This window comes from Acinonyx jubatus, chromosome F2 (assembly GCF_027475565.1).
Source record: "Acinonyx jubatus isolate Ajub_Pintada_27869175 chromosome F2, VMU_Ajub_asm_v1.0, whole genome shotgun sequence".
NCBI lineage: Eukaryota > Metazoa > Chordata > Mammalia > Carnivora > Felidae > Acinonyx > Acinonyx jubatus.
Genome location: NC_069394.1, coordinates 55,091,826 through 55,108,105, shown reverse-complemented (window position 1 = coordinate 55,108,105; position 16,280 = coordinate 55,091,826). Strand labels below are relative to the sequence as shown.

The following is a 16,280-nucleotide window of genomic DNA, read 5'->3' as shown; positions in this document are numbered from 1 at the left end:
TAATATAATATAATATAATATAATAATATAATATAATAATATATTATTATTATTATTATTATATATTATTATTGTGGTTCTGAATTCTAGTTCAGACTAGTTCAGACATCTTGTTTATATCTATGTTGATTAAGCCCCTGGCTGTCATTTCTTCCTGTCCTTTCTTTTGGGGTGAATTACTTTGTTTTGTTAGTTTGGAGGACAGAAACAAAATTAATAAAATAAAAAATAAAAATCAAAAACAAAACAAAAAAATCAAATAAAGGGAGCTAGATCCTAGGTGTGTTTTGGTCTGTTTGTTGAAAAAAGCTTGACAGGATAGAGAAAAAAAGGGAAAGAAAAGAAAAAAAAAAGGTAAGAAAAAAATTTAAAAAACTATATAATAAAGTAGAATAAAATGAAATAGAATAAAATATTTTAAAAAATAAATAAAATAAAAAAATAAAAATAAATTTTTCTCTTTCTGTACCCAAGAAAGAGGAAGGAAAAAAAAAAAAGAAAAAAAAGGCAATTTAAGCAAAAACAGAAACAAAATGAATAAATGAACCAGCAAACAGAATGAAACCTGAATGAAGTTACATCCCATTTCCCCTAGAACTGAAACTATGAAGCCCTCTATAGTCTGTACACTAAGCAAGTGGAGGGACTTGTCCTGGTCTTCTAGGGGATATGCTTGGGGTGGGGGGGGTGCAGTTGGGAGGGGCTTGGTATAACAGCTCCGTTCTCCACTAGGTTGTGCTGCTTGGCTTACTGGGGTAGATCAGTGTGATGCCTGTGTGCATGAGAAGTGGAAATGGCTTCACCCAACTCTCTAGTCTCTGACACAGGAACTTGGCACTCTTCACCAACCAGCAATCAAACACCCCTTCTTTGTTTCAGGCCTCCATCCACTCCTTGCCTCTGCCCTGTCCGTGTCCAACTTGTCCACTCGCCAGGCAGCACCTCCCTTTGGAGTTTTATCTCGGATAGGGTTTGTTTCAAAACCCCACACTTTAAAGACCTCTGCTTGGACTTGCACCAACTCTCTGGCAGAGAGTCTTGCTGAACAATGGCTGGGTGCCGGCTTGTCCCCAGAAAATATTCATGTGATCGCACAGCAGCAGAGGTTCAGAGATTATGGCAAATCACAATGCATAGCCAGTGCCAAGTTTCACCACACTCTGACGTCTTTGTCCCAATATCAGGAAACATGGCTACTCTCCAGGGTCCACTGGGACCTTTGCCTGTGAGAAAGCCATATGGCCTCTACCAAATGCACTCCAAGCGGGGGAACCATTTCTCCCCATGTGGCACATGAATCCCTCAGACCCCATTTCCTGCTCCTGGGGATTTGCCTTACTTCCTCCCAAGCTCTGCCAGGCACTGAGTCCCAGAACTTCAGACTCTGTACTCCACTGTTTATGGAATCTTGATGGTATTGAAACCCTCTCCTTTCTTCACATTAGCGGTTATGGAGAACAAATTTCTTGTTCAGTCTCCTGTGAGTGTTTTCACTCTTTCTCTCAAGCTACTTTTGCAGGAATGCTTTTCTTGCATGATCCCGATGCACTGCACTCTCCCCCCTTACTCCTTCTCTGTTCTCTGCAAAAACAGCTCCCAACCCTCCATGGCTTTTCTCTCCCCCAGTTCACCTCTCTGTACTGCATCCCTGCCGAGTTCTGTGGCTCAAGTACCCAGATTGTTGTGTTAATCCTCAGATCAGTTTCCTAGGTGTTCAATATGGTTTGGTGCTGACCTAGCTGTGTTTCAGTGATGAGGCAAGCTGAGGGTCTCTATGCTGTCCCACCATCTTAACTCCTCCCCCTTGAAAATCTGTGTATTAGAAGATTTAAACATCATAGTGTAGTTCTCTATCTGTATCAAGGAAATCCTACAAAATCATAAGCAGAGTGGAGTAAAGCAGATACAAACTCCATTTTGGGAGAAACTAATCCACAAACTACAAAATATTTGTAAGGGCTGCCCAAAGCAACTGAATGCCAGGAGAACCTACCCACAGAGGAAGTGTAGGAAATTGCTGAGGGACCCATGGCCCAGAATGGGAACCTGCCACCTCAAAGGTGAAGGGTCTCCTCACCCTAAAGGTGACTCCTTATGTGAGAGGAGTCTAATCAGGAAGTATATATCCCTTGTTTACTATAGCCAAAGCAGGAACTGAGGTGAGCACAGGACCCTGGATGGCCAGGAAGTGGAATGAGCCTCGCTTAATTTGAACAAAAGCCAGAAAGGAGGAAGTAGGGAGAAGAGGCACAGAGTTGAAGAAGCCCAATGTCAGAAGATCTCCAAAAGCACTAATGAAAATAAAATACCCTTTCTGAAGGTAAGGGGCCCACTCTAAAGAGCTAGGTCCTATTTTTTTTGAAGTGGTTAGTATGGTTACTGAGGGAACCATGGCTGGCAGCAGTAGCCTTCCTGGACCCATATTGTTTTAGAGAAGAATGAGAGGTGTGACTTGTAATCATGGAGAGGCCTTATTTACATCTGTATCTACAAAGGAGAAGAGAGCTGTTGGTTTGTGTAGCTTGGAAAGGGACTGTGGACCTCTCCTTCTCTGCAGAACCTCTTGTAAATAGCTGTACCAGGAAAACCTAATTCATTCAATGATGAATAATAATAAACCACACAAGGATGATATGAGAAAAAAGGTAGAGGAGAGCACCAAAACTTAGATGAGTTATACTCATGGAGCAGATGAATGTTGTATTCAGACCTTTCACTATTAAATAAGAAACTTTAAAGGGTCAGTTATCTCCAGTATCTAAATTTGCTTGTATTTAGTTAAGGTTTTGCATCTATCTTCACGAGAGAAGTGAGTTTGTCATTTTTCTTTCTATCAAATTTTTGTTGCTTTTGTAAACCTAATTGGAAAATTGTTCTCTTAGTTTTTTTTTTATTTTTTGAAAGAGTTTTAAAAGATTGATGCTATTTCTTTTTCTTTTTTGTTTAATTATTTTTAATATTATTTATTTATTTTGAGAGATACAGAGAGAGACAGCATGAGCAGGGAGGGATAGAGAGAGAGGGAGAGAGAGAACCTGACAGCACAGAGCTCGGCTCAATCTTATGAACTGTGAGATCATGACCTGAGCTGAAATCAAGAGCCAGCCACTCAACCAGCTGAGCCACCCAGGCACCTAATGCTATTTCTTTCTTAAATGTCTGTAAGAATTCAACAGTAGAGGCATCTGGGCCAGAAGTTGTCTTGAGGTTTTTAAATAATAGATTCATTAAAAAAAATTAATGTAAGACTGTTGTGATTTCCTGTTTCTTCTGGTATCCCTTTTGTGGTGTTTGTCAAGGATAGTGTTCGTATAATGTGGTAGAATTTATTAGCATAAGGTACATTATAGTACATATCTTCGTTTTTCCTCATGTTTATAAGAACTCTATCGTGTACTATTTTCCATTCCTTGGTATTTTGTGTTTTCTTTTTCTCCTTACTAGTCCTGCTTATTACTCTTTTTAAAGAACCATCTTTTGACTTTGCTGATTCAATGTATATTCTTGACTTAAAAAATAAAGACATAATAGAGATAGTTGGGTGTTTCAATAATATGACACAACTAAACCTATTGTAGCACAGGTCCCAGCATTATGCATATGGAAAGATACTTAGAGGTGGCCTTTAAAGATAGAAACAAGATTAAACTGTAACCAATATAGTGATTGCTATAACAGACACAGTTAGATGTTAGATGCATAGAGATTAGAAAAGAGAAAGTAAAAGTAGCATTATTAGATGATATGCCTGGAAAACTCCAGAGAATCAACTGTTAAATGATTATAAACAGTAAGAGAAACCAGTGAAGTAATGAGATATAATGCTCATTATACAGAATTCTGAGATATACAGAAATTACTGAGTCTCATATGTCAAGAAACCCCTTGAAACATAAAAAAGAAAAGACTCTCTATAAAAAAATAACACAAAATAAAAAATATCTAGGAATTTTATAGGTATAAGGTATACATTATGCCTTATAAGGTATGAGACTTCCACAAAGAATACTTTAAAAAAACTGAAAAACACAAACACTTCTTTAAATGCAAATATCTCATGTTTTTGGATAGGCAGGTTCAAAAAAATAAAGGTATTAAGTATTAAGTTCCTTAAGTTGTTTATGAATGCAGTGTTTAATTTTTTGTTAAAATATAGTTTAAAAAAGTTAGACAAGCTGATTCTAAAGTTCATATGGGAAAATGTACATAACAAGAATAACCAGAAAAGATTGAAAAAGAAGCAGCCTAAAGTAGGGTTATCCTATCAGGTATTAAACTAGTATTATATTATAAAGTCTTAACATTTAAAACACTGATACTAACACAAGGATAATCAGAACAGTGGAACAGAAGAGAAATTTCAGAAATACCCAAATACAAAAGAGAATATGATAAAAGTGTTATCAGTTCAATGGTGAGAAAAGTCAATAAAGGATACTGAGACAGACAGCTGCATAGCCATGTTAAAAACAAGAAATAAAGTTGAATCCATACATCACACCATAACTCATGATAAATTCCAAATGAATGAAAGATTTAAAAATTTTAAGTAAAACCATGAAAATTCTGGGGGGTGGGGGGGGGCGGCGGGGAAACATGGGAAAATTCCATTTACCGTAGTGTGAGGTTGGGTCTTGCTAACAATGACTACAAATCTGGAACTCATAAAAGAAACAAATAAACTATATTTTAAAAATAATTACTAATATCAGAACAGCCTTAGACAAGCTCATAAGATAGCCACATTGCAGGGGAGGGCTGAAGCTAGTCTCCTATAAAGAGTTAACTAGACATTGTTAAAAATAAGACCAGCGACCCAACAGGTAATTTGACTAGGCACATAAATGGTTCACAAAAAAAGCAGTGCAAATGATTCTTAATGATACGAAAAGATGCTCAACTCACTTTTTATAAGAGAAAAGCCAGCTAAAACCAAAGAGAGAAGTATTTTTCACCTCTCCAGTGAGTTAAAAAAAATAGAAGTTTAATAACATACTCTGTTGGGGAAAGCATAGGAAAATAGGGAAATTACCCTGTTAGTGGAGCTTAAATGGATGTAACACCTACAGAAGTCAATTTAGCAGTGTTTTTAACAATTACAATTGCATTTTAAAAATCGCATATAATACAATTACATGAAGTTTATTTTTAAAATTATAAATTTGGGGAGAAAGTCACTTAAGGACTTCTAATAAGAGAATATTTAAAATAACATAGCATTTCCTCAAGTTTTATTTCAGTTATTTTTTATTTTTTATTATTTTTTTTAATGTTTACTTATTTTAAGAGAGAGGGTGTGTGTGTGAATGTGAGTTGGGGAGGGACAGGGAGAGAGGGAGAGAGAATTCCAAAGTGGCCCCATGCTCAGCACATAGCCCAATGCAGGGCTCCATCTCACTACCCTGAGATCATGACCGGAGTCAAAATCAAAATTAATGCTTAACCAACTGACCCATCCAGGCGCCCCTCAACTAATTAAAAAAATATTTTGAAATGGGTTTTTCTTTATTTCTGTATAGCCTGAACCACCAAAGAAACCATCTAATTGGAGAAGAAAACATGAAGAATTCATTGCCACCATAAGAGCAGCTAAAGGCCTCGATCAGGCACTTAAAGAGGGTGGAAAACTTCCTCCTCCTCCTCCACCTTCTTATGATCCTGGTATGTGGAATACTGTTGACAGAAATGTTCATATGGAGAGGAAATACTGATCGAATTTTTATAAATTTAAATTGTTATTAAAGTTAATTTATAATTATGGAACTTGATAATCTTTAAAAGTTTAACTATAAAATAATGCTGATTTTTTCAGACATTTAGGCTTATAAAGACACATCAGTGTTGAACATAGAAATTCATTATCTTTTTATTTCAATACTGTTATTTAAACATAAAGCATTATAATATCATTTGAAACATTATTATAGTCACTTTCAAATGTTAATATAACAGGAAATATTTGAAGATGCTCACTATCAATTGAAATGTAGTCATTTGGTAAGATTCAGATTGTTTTGTTGCCTGATGCCTTTGGTATCTTCTTATCTGGGAAGGAAAAAAAACATACTGTTGTTTCTAAGAGGTACATGTTTATGTAGGGAAACCACCATAAAAATTCATTTACCTAAATTATGCCTTAATTTCATGTATTATTATACTTTCTTCATTAGGTAGATAAAAGTTGCTTATCTGTTGTTACCAAAAGCAAGGTAAGATGCTGGCAACCTCATATAAGATACTGAGATATTGAAAGATTTAAAATAACACAATTGACACTTGGACATTGACTATTAGAGTAGTCTGAAGAGGTAGTTATTTTAATATAACAAGTTAGCTGCATTAAATTGTGTTAGTATTGTGATTGAGATTTATTTCTCAGTAAAGAAAAGTCTTATAAGTCGGGGAGATGAAAAGTGCAACATAGGGAAATAGAGTCAATAATATTGTAATTACATTGTATGCTGACAGATGGTAATTACACTTACTGTGGTGTGAATTGAGTAATGTACAGAATTGTGGAATCACTGTGTTGTACACCTGAAACTAATGTAACATTGTATGTCAGCTATACTTCAATAATATATATATATTTTTTAAAAGGAGTCCGGTAGAAAACCTAGATATGATCGTTTTTAACGTTTTATTGTAGTGAAGAGGTTAACAAACTATTTCTATAAAGGGCCAGATCGTATCGTAATGAGGTATATTTTTATCTTATCTGTTGGAACTTCGAAGAGAAAATAAAACTGTATAAAGTCAAACTATTTCTTGACAGTTTTATCCTATTATTATCATTATTTATTATTATTATTTTTAGTGAGAGAGAGTGCTAACAAGAAGGGCAGAGGTGGGGAGAGAGAGAGAATCTCAAGCAGGCTCCATGCTTAGCATGGAGCCCAATGTGGAGCTCAATCCCACGACCTTGGGATGACCTGAGCCAAAATCAAGAGTTGGACACTCAACCAACTGAGCTACCCAGGCGCCTAACAGTTTTACTCTAATTAAAATGAAAAATTTTAACAGATGAGCTCAAATTTTAAAATTTATTTTTAATGTAATATGTTATTACTGCTTAATAACTTAGTCTCCAGTATAAAAATATGTATATATTGTGGAAACATATGATATATTATAAAGACAAAGAAGAAATCCTATTTTTCCTCTACTTATTCATTCTTTTGTACTAAGGATTTATGTTTTGGGTATTGTTCCCCTCAAATAAGATTCTAAACTGGGAGAAAATCAGAATTTACCATATGCTAGCAGACTTTTTTCTTAAATGTCTTTACCAAGTTTAGTGGTCAGGTTGGGTGGTTATAAGGAGATAACAAGTTTTGTGTATCAAATATTATTGCTTTTGTTACACATATTGAATTACTGTCCACAAAAAACTTATAATTCCTTATGTTTCACTTTAAGAATTATGTTATTATTTTGTTTCTTTTTTCTGTTTTAGATTATATTCAGTGTCCATATTGCCAAAGGAGGTTTAATGAAAATGCAGCTGATAGACATATTAATTTCTGTAAAGAACAGGCAGCACGTATTAGTAACAAAGGCAAATTTTCTACTGATACCAAAGGAAAGGCAACTTCTCGGACACAGGTGAAATGTTCAATTATTTCTACAAATGGAAAATGACTCAGTTTTACAGTTTTTTGCATATGCTTTACAGAACATTTGGCTATAATTTTCTCACCTGCTAAAATGTTTTATTACTGTTCAGGGACTTAGTAAAAAATTTGAGTGTTTAATTGATAACAAGTAATTAAAATTATTAATTTTAAATGGACTTGAGCTTATAGAGATTTGAAAATACACAGGTTGATAAAGGTATTAGGAAAAAGTATGAAAACTAGTTAAAAGGTAGGTGAAGGAGATTCAGAGGAACCTAGTGGGGTTAGAAGAGTGAGAAAATGGCAGTAAAAATACACATTTGAAAATTATGTGAGTACTGAATGTTTCCATGTTATATGTGACCATACACATGAGAGAGTGAAATCCTGGGGTCAAGACCAACTGCTATTTCTGAACTTTCAGGCAAGTACGTAAGAGCCTTTTTTCTTCGTCTGTGAAGTAATCTACCTGATTTTTGTGAGAAGCAAATGAAATGGTGTATGTGAAAGCACCTCTAGAGCCATAAACCATGAAAGGATTTTGTTATATGAAATTTGTACAGCACTGTTGTTTTTCATTAAGCATATTATGACACAAAAACTTTGATAATGTCATACTTTTAAGCAAACTTCATTTTTCACAAAGCTTTTATATACAGTTTATTTATTTTTTACTATATCTTTATGCCTAAAAACATGAGCATTTGGTTTGGAACTGAAAAGTCTATTAATTAATTTTGAACCATTTCACTTACTTTTCTCAGTATCACTGGCAAGAAAGTAGAAAGCACATCAGCTATTAATCACAAAAATATTGGTAACCCTTTTTATACCCTATCCAAATGCTGCTTCTATTTAAATATATAAACTACTCCTCCATTTATTTAAATCTTTCTCTAAGATTTCTCTTGGGGCACCTGGGTGGCTCAGTTGGTTGGGCATTCGACTCTTGATCATGGCTTGAGTCTTGGTCTTAGGGTCATAAGTTCAAGCTCCATGTTGGGCTCTGCTCTGGGCATAGAGCCTACTTGAGGGAAAATAAATACAAGATTCTCTCAAAATGTACTATAATTTCTAAAAAGTATTTGTTTTCTTTTCAGAATATCACATTTGTCTTCCTAGTTTATATGTGAACATAGGTAGCTCTCCTCTAATATGTATGTAAAATATCAGTCTATTTTCTTGCCCTTCTTTTCCCTTTCAGATTTCTCCTTCCATCTGCTACCCTCACAGTTCTTCCTGTGCAGTTCTGATTCACAGCCTAGAAAACAGATCTTTTATTTTCACTCTTATCTTCTCCCTGCTAGTACTGTAAATCTAATAGGCAGTAAATAATCATGAAATTCATTTTGTTTGTTACTTAGGAATAAAATATGGGATTAAAGGATGCCATTACAATGGGGAACCTTCTTGAGAAAAATCCATATTGAAGTTCTGTTAATATTATTGAGAATAGAACATTTCATTATTATTATCATCATTGTGAGGAAAGAACAGTGAAGAAAACTCATTTTGAAGAATTTCCAAAACAGATGTCAAACAACATTTATCTTTGACTTAAGATAGTTAAGATCATTAATATGATTTTTTTTTCTTTAGTCATAATAATCAGTAAAGGAAATAGAATAGAATGTGTGTGTTCCAACAACTTGGAGGCAATGATTATAAGTGTAAAATCCAGGTAGCTGATAGTTCTCACTTAAAGTGTATCAATTCTGATTCTATGCCCAGTCCTATATAGTCATTTCAGTGTAAGTCCATATTTTCTCATCTTTATTTATTCAAGAAATTTTTATTGAGTACGCTCTCTGAATTAGACACTTTACCAAGTACCTGGTCTACATTAGTAAACTAAATAGAATACTTTTCCTAAAGATGCTTAAAATGAATCCCTATCATATTTAGTAACTATAATCTGGCCCAATTACAGCCCACTTTTTGACCCAGCTCTGATCAAAATAATGATAAAAATACAATGAAGATTTATTTCTAATAGGTAAAAACAATCTTTTCGTTTAATTTTCCATCATTCTTCTTCATTAGGAATTTTAGCAAATTCTAGCAAATTCATGACATTTTACTTATTTATGTATTTATAATGTTTATTTTTGAGAGAGAGGCAGAGCATGAGCAGGGGAGGGGAGGGAGCAGAGAGAGAGAGAGAGGGAGACTCAGAATCTGAAGCAGACTCCAGGCTCTGAGCTGTCAGCACAGAACCTGATGCGGGGCTCTAACTCACAAACCATGAGATGCTTAACTGACTGAGCCACCTAGGTGCCTGATCAGGCACTGTGCCTGATCTTTCCCACCCTCCATAATCCAAACCTTCCATCCATCTCAACCGACTTAGTTCCCTACATGCTGTAAAATCTACCCTGATTTGGGTAGATTGGTTTCCCTCACATTTGCATCTATAAAATGGGGATAATATGTACCTACCTCATAACAGTTATCAAGAGCATTCAATGCAATAATGCCTATAGGTGTAATTTCTTCTTTTACTCATAGTTTATCCAAATGGGAGTCATTAACTTTCAGATCTTGGTGTTCCTCTAGATGTTTATTGCTAGTTTGTTGTTGTTGTTGTTGTTGTTTACTTAATAATTTTATGGTCTGAGAACATACTTGGTAAGATTTTCATCTTATTGAGATTTGTTTCATTGCCTAGCATATGGTCTTTTTGGTGAATGTTTCTACAGTCTTCAACTGTGATTGTGACTTTTTCAGTATTACTAATTTGCCAGTTTTTGGTTCAAGTATTTCGAATCTGGCAGCTTCAAACTGTCGGTTGAAGTATTTAGGCATTTACACTCAATATAATTATTGATGTTTGTGGTGAATAGTCCATGTTGCTGTCTGTTTTCTATTTTTGTCTTTTTAAAAATATTTTTTAAAGTTTATTTATTTATTTGGCAAGAGAGAGACAGAGAGTGCCAGCAGGGGAGGGACAGAAAGAGAGCAGGGGGAGAGAGAATCCCAAGCAGGCTCCATGCCGTCAATTCAAAGCCTGGTGCAAGGCTCAGACCCACAAAGTGTGAGATCATTACCTGAGCCAAAACCGAGTCAGAGGCTTAACCCACGGAGCCACCCAGGTGCCCCCCCCTTTATTAAATTTTTCTGGTACTTCTTCCTTCCTTGCCTCTTTTGTCTTAGTGAAAGACATTTTATTTTCCCTATTGGTTTTTAAGCTATAAATCATCATATTTTTTTTAAAATGGTTACTCTGGGAATAACAAAATGCATCTTTAACTTATCCATATCTGTGGATATTTCCATATATCTCTTACCAGTCTTAATTTATTGTTATATATATGTAACTCTATAGCCTTATAAACCGATCGATATTCCTGATATGTGCTGTATTACAGTGTTCTACTTACACCTTTAAAAGTCATCTGTCTTTTAAAGAAATTAGGAGAATAAAGTAAATATATAGTCATTTATATACGTATACACACATGAATATTTATGCATACATGCATATACTTTTTTTTCTTCTGCTGCCGCCTCATATACATATTGTATTTAACTTACATACTACTTACTCATATATTATCATTTTCAGATTTCTTGTAATCTCAGTCACCATATAATGTCATTTTCTTTCAACCTGAAGAAGCTTCTTGAGCCTTCCAAGAGTGCAGATATACTAGAAGGGAATTTTCTGGTTTTGGATATCTGAAAAAATGCCCGATTTTGCCTTCATTTCTTTGTTGAGATTCTCTGTGCGTTCATTCACTATTACCATATTTTCCTTTAATTCTTGTGTATGTATTCCTTTACTTTTTGAACGTATTTGTAAGTAAATGTTTTCAAGGTCTTTTTAGCTTCTAAATCTAATACACCTGTGCCCATTTAAGTCCATTTTTGTTGACTGTTTTTGCCAAATAAATATGGGTCATGCTTTTCTCTTTCCTTTTCCCTTTTCTTTCATTGCCGCCCCCTTTCCCTTCCCTGTTCCTTTCCCTTTCCTGCAGTTAAACCTAGAATACACAGTTACCAGTTTTCTAGAATTACTTTTGGATGGTTTCCAGTTTCTTAGCATCTTATTTTTTTTAAGATACTTTTTAAAAAATTATTATCTATAGGAGAGTTAAACATATGTTTTACGCCCCCACCATTGAGTTTGTAATCTGTTATTATTTTTTTAATTTGATTGTTTGATTTGTATTTGATTATTTTTCTAATTTCCTATGTTATTTTGATTATTTCCAATTCCCTCTCTGTATTTCAGAGTCGTCTTTTATTTAAGTGTAGTAAACATAATTGTTTTCTATTATGTATATAATTGTGATATCATTTGATTTTTATGGATATGTTCTTGCTTTTTTTCATTTATGATTTCTTATATCATTATATACATAATTATTATTGATCATTTGGTGCTTATTGCCCTTAAAAAATTATTCATGAGAATTATTCATGTGAAGAGCCTTTTTATTTGTTTCTTCCAGGTATCTAAGAGTACTGCCACTGTGAAGGCACTTTTAAATTATTGGCTTTAGTTTGCCTGACCACCTAGTAATGCAGATTTATACAGCAAATCCATGTGATGGCCAGACTTGTTATAATCTCAAATGGTGTTGGCCTACCACTTTATTTTTTTCTTTCTGTCATTCTGTGCTTATAAAGTGGTTTTTTTTTATACTTTCCTGAGTATTTTTACTTTTTAGTTGAAAGGTCAATCCAAATAGTGCCTTCTACTATGTTATTAAAAATGAATGCCCTCTATGTTCTTTAAGCTCTTTCCAATTTCAAGAAAAAGTCTTTGTAAACATAAATATTTCACTAAGGAAATTTATTAGATTTGTGACCATATAAAAACACATGAAATAATAAACTAACAAATGCATATTTAATGAATGAGAAAAATATGTATTAAATATAACTATAAAAATAGTGTGATTTTGGTTTTTTTTTGTTTGTTTTTCTGATGACTGAAATGGATTTGTATAAAATGGTTGATAGCTAGAGTCATCCCGAAAACCTTTATTATACCAGTAGAATTTCAGCTAGCTGTAGAACAAAGGAAATACAGCTCAGTAAGGAAGGAGTCAGATTATCTAGGTCAGGGGAACAGCAAGTTACTGAGAGGCAGGCGAATATGGTTTAAACGTGCATTCAGAGTAGTATGAGGATTCAGTAAAGAAACAAACCTGACTAGTTCTGGTCAAAAGTAAAAGGAAATATTATAGGAGATAGATGAGATTAGTCTACGTTCTGGATATCTCAGGAAATCTTGACAAAAAAATTGGGTAAAACAATAGGAGGCCTAATATAGAGAGGGGAAAAACAGAGCACCTTTTGAAATAAATTTATTTTCTAGTTGTACACCATTAAGTTAATTTCTAATATGTGCATAAAAATATTTATTCCTCAGTATGTAATGGTACCAGAGCTCTTCCCACCTGTGCCCAGCCTAAAGATTTGACTTCTCTGTATGTAATATGCTGTACCAGTTCCCTTTGTCTATGCTAATTGTTTTGTTATTTTTTTTTTTGGTAGCTCACAGAATATGAGTGGCTCACCAGTCCTGTTTCTTAATCCAGTTTTACTGAGCCTATTTTTAGTAGACATGCCTCATATTTTAACAGGTCTTTGTTAGGGCTTGTTTTCCATATTGTTGTTAGCTTTAAAATCTTTCCTAATGCCTTCATTGGTATTTTAGTGGGAGAGACCAATACTAATCAGATGCCCTTTTAAATACTGGAAACACCTCTTGGGTTTTGAGAGAAACCATATCTTTATATGGCTTATCTCCAAAGGATCCTAGTCATTTGTTCATTTGAAAGTTATTGAAGGTTTTCTAAGTGTCAAGTGCTTAAAAAAGTTTAATCTCTTGCATAGTAGTGCCAGATGTGCATGGAATGTGTGTGTGTGGGGAGGGGGAAGAGAGACCCTTTCATCAAGATTTATTTTCATTAAAAGGTCACATACTAAATTTTGATGGGTGTAATGTTTGACTTTAAAATTTATGTTTAGCTAGCAATTTTTAGTAGTAGTGCTTCTTAACTTTCATACTGATTATTGGTTATAAAATATGATTTGATTTTTGAAAATTAGGTTTAAAACCAGTTTTCACATGAAGTCCTAAGCAGTCTAAATATGCGTTGGGCTAAATCTCAAGTATAGTAAGCACTTTATAGTTGAAGGGCTAGAACTGAATGGCATGAGTCTTAATTCCTGTTCTGTGATTATGTTGGAGTGTTACTGTGGGAAAGTTCATTTCATTATATTGGAGCAGGTGATCAATAAGATACTTTATTTTTATTTTTATTTTATTTTTAAATTTTTTTTAATGTTTTATTCATTTTCTGAGAGAGAGAGAGAGAGCAGGGAAGGGGCAGAGAGAGAGAGGGAGACACAGAATCCAAAGCAGTCTCCACGGCCTAAAATTAATGATATCTCTCTAGAGAGTGGAGAAAAAATAAATACTCTATCTTTTCTCAACCTATATTCTATTCATCTAACATCTGGTGAGGATAGTGAAGCCAAAATTAGCTCTTCCTCTTTGCATTCAGGAAATCCATAAGGCAGCTATTGTTAAAACTTATCCAAACTTATTTGTAATCTTATGAATTATTATCAGTAGAAAATATGGCTGGAGGGGCGCCTGGGTGGCGCAGTCGGTTAAGCGTCCGACTTCAGCCAGGTCACGATCTCGCGGTCCGTGAGTTCGAGCGCCGCGTCAGGCTCTGGGCTGATGGCTCAGAGCCTGGAGCCTGTTTCCGATTCTGTGTCTCCCTCTCTCCCTGCCCCTCCCCTGTTCATGCTCTGTCTCTCTCTGTCCCAAAAATAAATAAACGTTGAAAATATGGCTGGATTATGTATGTGAAATATAAAACCATGCTCAGGAATATGTAAAAATTTTGACTTTTAAATCTGCACTACTAAGTGAGCATCATTGGGTGTTTCTTTTTCTATTAATATTTGGCATTTAAAATCTTAACATTGAAGAAATTTTTTCCATTTGACCTTTTTTCCCCCTGTGAACTGAGTAAAGCTGTTCTTAGTTTATTTTAGCAGTGCAACATCTGAGCCAAACTTTTAGTATACTAGTTTTGAGAGCGAATGTATTTTGGGAAACCTCTCTCTGAGATGATGTATTTTAATCTATACTCTCTCAATTTGAGTAATTCAGTACCTAATAAAAAATTGCTCATTTCAGGGTATGGGAGCTTTTGAAATGCTAGTTTACAATCCATAATCAAAAAGTGATGTTGATAAAATATTTTTTCATTATTTTAGTATAAGCCGCCTGCACTTAAAAAGTCAAATTCTCCTGGAACTGCACCATCAGGATCTTCACGATTACCACAACCAAGTGGCACTAGCAAAACTGTTGTAGGTAATGAGCTCCATAAAATAATTTGACTTTTTTGGGGGGTAGAGAGTAAAGATGGAAATTAAGAGAGTGTTCTGTTTTGGATTATTAAAATAGATTTATAATTTGGAAGAGATGTGGAGGATAAATAATTCTTTGTGGGTAAAAGTAAAGTAATTTGCAATAACTTGTACTTAGGATATTTTATAGTACTTTTTTTCCCCACCTTAAATGTCTGTCCTTGATATTTTTACTGATACATAACCTGTCAGAGTCAACCTGTCTGATCAACCAAGTTCTTTTCTTGATTCTTCAACCACAGCATTTTCCACTCATTTCTATATGTACTGCTCTAAACTTGACAGTTGTCCTAATAGACACGTTTAATGGTTTGAAGAAGATATTGATTAACTGAAGTGTACCTTTATTTATACATAAATTGTAATAAAGGAATATGGAAATTTTAAACGAAGGATGTTATATGTTGTTCTCTGGAAATTTCATTAAAAAAAACCATTTTCTTAGTTGATAACTTGTTTTGATTTATTGCCACAAAGATTCATCGTGACTTAAAGCATCGTTTTCCTTGTCAGATTCTCTGTTTTATGTGATTTTTCTCTTTCAGTCTGTTGTTAAAACTAATGCCTTTTTTATTATAAGGTGTGCCTTCAGGTAAAGCGTCCTCAGTTAGCAGCTCTTTGGGAAGCAAGCTTCAGACCTTATCTCCCTCCCATAAAGGGATAGCAACTCCTCATGTAGGGTAAGTCAGTTTGAATTTAATTGATTAGTGATACGTGTGTGTGTGTATGTGGATATATGCATATACATGTATACATATGTGTATGTATATGTGTACGTGTGTGTGTATGTATGTATGTATGTAAGTGATGCCAAAGTTTTATGTTTAGATAATTGGCCTTTTTATTAACCTTGATTTTCTTTCTAAATTTCATTTGTCTTTTAATATATTGCTGTTCAGGGGCACATACACTACTGTTCAGTGTCTAAATTAGGATTACCATTTTGCAAAAAAATCTAGTAGCATGTATCAAGAGCCCAAAACACATTCATATATTCAGTTGAATAATTTTACTTCTGAGAATCTAGTCTAAAGAAATCATTTGAAATACAGAAGATTTTTGTAATAACCATTTTTTATTAAAAATTACGTATCAGGCACTGTGCTAGACATTTTTCACATATTTTTATTAAAACCACCCCACCATCATAGAGCAGCAAAGTAATTTGCTTGAAGCCACACAGCTATTAAGAGTCGGAAGCAGGATACCAATTGGAGTCTCTTTGGCTGTAAACATTAGTTTCTTTTCATATGGTTTTAT

The 16,280-nt window shown here is 34.3% G+C and overlaps 1 protein-coding gene across 3 annotated transcripts in view; it reads left to right on the top strand.

The window, feature by feature from the left end:
- Positions 1-16,280, top strand: part of ZC2HC1A (zinc finger C2HC-type containing 1A) — a 61,186-nt gene that overhangs the window by 14,349 nt on the left and 30,557 nt on the right. For all 3 annotated transcript variants that reach the window (XR_008292765.1, XR_008292764.1, XM_027064340.2), the window contains exons 4-7: positions 5,520-5,661; positions 7,457-7,605; positions 14,865-14,964; positions 15,601-15,700. Coding sequence is in view for 1 of the 3 variants with exons in the window: in XM_027064340.2 (XP_026920141.2) it covers positions 5,520-5,661; positions 7,457-7,605; positions 14,865-14,964; positions 15,601-15,700 (491 nt within the window). In the remaining 2 variants the exon portion in view is untranslated. The remainder of the gene's footprint in view (positions 1-5,519; positions 5,662-7,456; positions 7,606-14,864; positions 14,965-15,600; positions 15,701-16,280) is intronic.